This window comes from Sardina pilchardus, chromosome 5 (assembly GCF_963854185.1).
Source record: "Sardina pilchardus chromosome 5, fSarPil1.1, whole genome shotgun sequence".
Taxonomy (NCBI): Eukaryota; Metazoa; Chordata; class Actinopteri; order Clupeiformes; family Clupeidae; genus Sardina; species Sardina pilchardus.
Window position 1 is genome coordinate 3073716 of NC_084998.1, and position 5558 is coordinate 3079273.

The 5558-nt window shown below is 57.6% G+C and overlaps 1 protein-coding gene across 1 annotated transcript in view; it reads left to right on the forward strand.

The window, feature by feature from the left end:
- The first annotated feature begins 360 nt into the window (after window positions 1–360).
- si:dkey-175m17.7 (uncharacterized) overlaps window positions 361–5558 on the forward strand; it is a 19445-nt gene continuing 14247 nt past the window's right edge. The window contains exons 1-4 of the mRNA XM_062535809.1: window positions 361–1485; window positions 1567–1769; window positions 1827–1892; window positions 1929–2980. Of these exons, the coding sequence (XP_062391793.1) occupies window positions 361–1485; window positions 1567–1769; window positions 1827–1892; window positions 1929–2980 (2446 nt within the window). The remainder of the gene's footprint in view (window positions 1486–1566; window positions 1770–1826; window positions 1893–1928; window positions 2981–5558) is intronic.

Here is a 5558-nt window from a genome sequence, read left to right on the forward strand (position 1 = left end):
ATACACACACACAAACACATTCACATTTCTCTCTCTCTCACACACACACACACACACATTCACATTTCTCTCTCTCTCTCACATACACACACACACACACACACACACACACACATTCACATTTCTCTCTCTCTCACACACACACACACACACACACACATTCACATTTCTCTCTCTCTCACATACACACACACACACACACACACACATTCTCATTTCTCTCTCTCTCACATACACACACACACACACACATTCACATTTCTCTCTCTCTCACACAAACACACACACACACACGCACACACACACATTCACACTCCCCCCCCCCCCCACACCCCCCCCCACAGCTGTGCCTAGCCCCAGATGCCTCCTCTGCCTCTTGACGAGCGGATAGTGGTTATTCAGCGCCCCAAGAGTTTGGCCCTTCCCCAGCAGCACGGTGGGAGCAGCAACGGCCACCACGCCCCCCGGAGTGACCTCCTGCCCCAGCGTCCCCTGCCCCAGGCCCGCCTCCACCCGCACCCCCCCGACCCCAACGGGCACCACCCCAACGGCCATCACCCCAACGGCCATCACCCCAACGGGCATCACCCCAGCGGGCACCACCCCAGCGGGCATCACCCCAACGGGCACCACCCCAGCGGCAGCTCTCTGGAATGCAAGCGTCGGTCGCGCTCGCAGAAGGTCCGTGGAGAGCGCGAGCGCGGGGTTGGCTGGGACAACAGCACCAGCGGCGGTCACCTGGGCCCCGCGCCTAGCCACTGCCATAGCAACGGGACGGTCACTCTCGGCCCCAGGCCCCACAAGCACACACACACCATCGACATCCGCCTGTCTCTGGACAAAGGTGGACGCAACAGCAACAGCAGCGGCAGCAACCACGTGGAGAAGGGCCTCCCCAGCAGCCTCACGCGCGGAGGGAGCAGCCGCAGCGGTCGAGGTGGACGGAAGGTGTCCCTGCAGGTGGACCCCGTGCAGCCGGAGCGCAGGAGCAGCTCCCTGAAGAAAGGGGGCGCCGTGCAGAGCTCCCAGAAGCCTTTGCAGCAGCAGCAGCAGCAGCAGTTGGCGAGCCAGCCGCAGAACCAGCTGTGCGTGTCCCCTGGAGGGGTTCTAGAGTTCATCCCCGCGCAGCGTCAGCAGTCCAACAAGACCAGGAAGGAGCGCGAGGCGCGCACCACCCCGACAGCCGCCGTTGCCAACGGCAACAGCCACCCCGGCTCCACCACAGGCTCGCGCGGCAAGCGCGGCCCGGTCTCCAACGGCAACAAGGAGAACACCAAACTGGGCCCGGTGCACCAGCCTGCAGCTCACCCCCACAGCCTGTCCCGCCAGCATGCCTCCTCCTCCTCCACCCTCACCCCCACCCTCACCCCCACGCCCCACGCCGCACTGCTGAGCTCCCTCTACCCGCCTCCTCCTCCTCCTCCTCAGGTCCAGCCCCCCCTGCCCCCGTCCTGCTCCTCCCGCGGGGCCCCCACCTCCTCCTCCGTCGCCTCCTCCACCCCCCTCCCCCTCCCCCACCCGCGGCCCTCCCGCTCCCGAGACCACCACCTCCAGCACCCCCCCCAGCGGCACCACCACCACTTCCCCCCCACCCTGACGCTCCACGGGCTGCCCGCGCTCACGCTCTCTCCCTCGGCCTCGTCGCGCGAAGGCTTCCCCAGCCCCGACCACACCTGCACCATCGACCTCTCCCACCCCTTCAGCTGCGGCTGCTGGAGGCTCGTGCGCTGCCGGGGCGGCCGGAACCACGCTCACGGGCACGCTCACGGGCACGCTCACGGGCACGCTCACGGGCACGCTCACGGACACGGGCACTCGGCGGGCAGCCCGACCCCGTCCTCGTCCTTCTCCAGAGCCCACGGAGGACCGGCGGCGGCGGCTCAGGGGGGCTCGTCTGGCCACGCGGCGGCCCACGCGGGAGCCTCCAGCATGGGGCTGAGGACGCTGGGAGGCTGCCTGTCCACGGGCTCCACCACCAACACGTCCTCGTCCAACAGCACCGTGTCCGAGTGCCGCGCCGGACTCCTGCGTCCGCTCGCCGGCTGCGCGTCCTGCTCCCACGACACCGGCGGCGGCGGCGGCGGCTTCGAGAGTCCGGCCGCCTTCCGGAAGAAGCTGGTGGGGGGATGCCTGCCGTGCGCCCCGTTGGGATCGTCGGCCCCCCTGCGGGCGCTCCAGAGCTGCGTGAGCGGCTGCAACCCCAAGGCCAGCCAGACGGCCAGCTCCACCTGCTCCTACTGCAGCAGCGACCCCATCGTGGTGACCTTTAACCCCCACCGGGGCAAACAGCAGCAGCAGCAGCAGCAGCAGCAGCCGGGGCCCATGCACGGCTCGGGGCGCGGCGGAGGAGGAGGAGGAGGAGGAGGAGGAGGGAGAGGAGGCTTCGCCGCCGGTAACCACGACGACGACGACTACAGCGTGCGCACCATCTGGCCGGAGGAGCTGGCGAAGAAGATGACGCGCTCCAAGACTCACGGCGGCAGCGTCCACCACCCGGGCCCGGCCGGCTGTACCGGCCACGAGCAGAACGGCGGCCACAGCCCCGGCAACCCGGTCATCCTGGACTGCCGGAACCTTCTGGAGCTGACGCGCTCGCAGCTGACGGACCACGCGGGCCGGCGCCGTCTGCAGCAGGGCAAGAGCGCCGTGCTGGACTTCATCGGCTCCGGCGACTCCGGACGCGACTCGCTCAAGCGCCTGTGGACCGCGGGAGGAGACGCGGGCATGATGGGCGACGCCAACGGGCTGGACGACGACATGATGCCGCGCTCTCCGTCCCCGCGCTCCCGCGCCCCCTCCTCCGCTCCGCAGTCGCCCCCCTCCTTCTCCCCCCCGCCCTCCGCACACGGCACCCTCATCAAGCCCAAACCACGCCAGCGCGAGCGCGACCGCGAGGGAGGCCACTCGCTGCCCTCGGCCCAGTCCCTGCACCTGGTCCTCAACTCCCTCAACCAGGAGCAGGATGAGGACAACGGCCGAGGTAAAGCGCTAACACTGTTTTCTTCTTCTCTCTCTCTCTCTCTCTCTTCTTCTCTCTCTCTCTCTCTCTCTCTCTCTTCTTCTTCTCTCTCTCTCTCTCTCTCTCTCTCCTTCTCTCTCTCCTTCTCTCTCTCTCCTTCTCTCTCTCTCCTTCTCTCTCTCTCTCTCTCTTCTCTCTCTCTCTCTCTCTCTCTCTCTTTCTCTCTCTCTCTCTCTCTCTTCTCTCTCTCTCTCTTATCTCTCTCTCTCTCTTCTCTCGCAAACTCTCCCTTCTCACCATTTCTCTTTAGTGTCTATCTTGCTTATCTCTTACCAGGTATTTTTAGTATCTGTCTCTCTTATCTTTTATTAGCTCTTTCTCTGTCGACCTGTCAGTTTTTTTCTCAATTCTTTCTTCATGTATCTTGCTGGTGTTTACAAGGAGTAGTGGTCTAATTGTCACCATGACAGGGCTCTGGTATTAAAGGAGTAGTGGTCTAATCATCACCATGACAGGGCTCTGGTATTACTGTAAAGGAGTAGTGGTCTAATCATCACCATGACAGGGCTCTGGTGTTAAAGGAGTAGTGGTCTAATTGTCACCATGACAGGGCTCTGGTATTAAAGGAGGAGTGGTCTGATCTGACAGGGCTCTGGTATTAAAGGAGTAGTGGTCTAATCATCACCATGACAGGGCTCTGGTGTTAAAGGAGTAGTGGTCTAATCATCACCATGACAGGGCTCTGGTGTTAAACGAGTAGTGGTCTTATCTGACAGGGCTCTGGTATTAAAGGAGTAGTGAGTATCTCTGAAGAGTATGAGGGCTTTGTTGTCGAGCACTCCTTTGTTCCATTATAAATAGCTGTGCTAGTATTAATGTGCAGATATTTATACCTCCTCACTTTCACTGTGAAGCCTTTATTCAGTGGCACTAAGGACTGTTTATATCTTCTCTTTCTCTTTTTCTTTATCTATCTCTCTCTTTCAGTCTCTCCGTCTCCCTCTCTCTCTTTCAGTCTCCCTCTCTCCCTCTTCTCTCTCTGTCTGTGTTGGACACTTTCATTCATTTCCTCAACTGGGTTTGGGTCCATTTGATTTGATTTTGTGCAGTAAAATTAGCCCGTAAAACAAAGCCCTGAAGCCTCTTAGATGAGCCATCTTAGGCCCGCTCCATTTGGCAGTTGGAATCCACCTGTTGTGAATATATATGTGCCCAGAATAGGCTGTCGACTTGATGTTTATGGAGCAGAGTAGCGTATCTAAATCCAGCCTTCATTCGCCTTAATAAAGATGACTTTAGTTACAGTTTACCTGGAGGAAGATGTTACGGCTATTTTGGGGGCTTTTGCCTTTCTTGTGACAGGACAGTGAAGAGAGATAGGCAGTCGGTGAAAGAGAGAGACGGGGTGGGATTGAGAAATGAGCTGGTCCGGACTCCACGCCGGCCCCTGTGGGAAATGAGCTGGTCCGGACTCAACGCCGGCGCCTGTGGGCACTTGGACCCAAATGTGGTACTGTACCCGCTTGTGCCACAGCGCCCCCTGTGGACTGAGGGCTTAAAGGGATAATCCGGAGTGAAATGCACTTTAGATCAATTTTTCGGACTATTGGGAGTACATACGTTGAGTTGACACCAAAATCATGTCATTCGGATGTATTTTGAGAAAGTTCGCGCTCACCGTTTTTAGCCAAAACTCGTTAGCCTGGAAGTGACCGGGGCGTGTCCTTTCGCCGCTACAAAACGCTATTTTTATACCTCTTCTACTGTTCCAAACAACACTACACTTACGTGGTAGTGAGTAGAGGTTCCCTAAAGCCAAACCGAAGTATCCGCACGTCTTTATGTGGTCGGATAGAGAGTCCAGAATGAATTTAATCGAGTCCGTACCTTTCCGGAAATGTTGGTAAAGTGTTGTGAAAACGTTGCTAGCTGCAACAGCGACATTTCCGGAAAGGTACTGACTCGATTAAATTCATTCTGGACTCTCTATCCGACCACATAAAGACGTGGGGATACTTCGGTTTGGCTTTAGGGACCCTCTACTCACTACCACGTAAGTGTAGTGTTGTTTGGAACAGTAGAAGAGGTATAAAAATAGCGTTTTGTAGCGGCGAAATGACATGCCCGAGTCACCTCCAGGCTAACGAGTTTAGGCTAAAAACGGTGAGCTCGAACTTTCTCAAAATACATCCGAATGACATGATTTTGGTGTCAACTCAACGTATGTACTCCCAATAGTCCGAAAAATTGATCTAAAGTGCATTTCACTCCGGATTATCCCTTTAATGTCACACACCAGTAATCATACCCAACAGCCCTGCCTGTGTGTGTGGAGAACACACTATGTGTGTGTGTGCATGTGTGTGTGTGTGTGTGAACACCACACTAGCTGATGCATGGAGTTAACATCAGGATACTCAACAGCATCAGTAAGGAGAAGCATTTCACTGAGATTGTTTGGTGGGTTGGTTGCTATTTAGTTGAAATGAGACGACTACTGCACATCTCCAGAGAGCTCAACAGTGGCGCGCGGTAACCCAGAAGGAGGAGTATCATTTCTGTATGGACCTCACGAGTGTGTTGTGTGGATCAGAAGAAG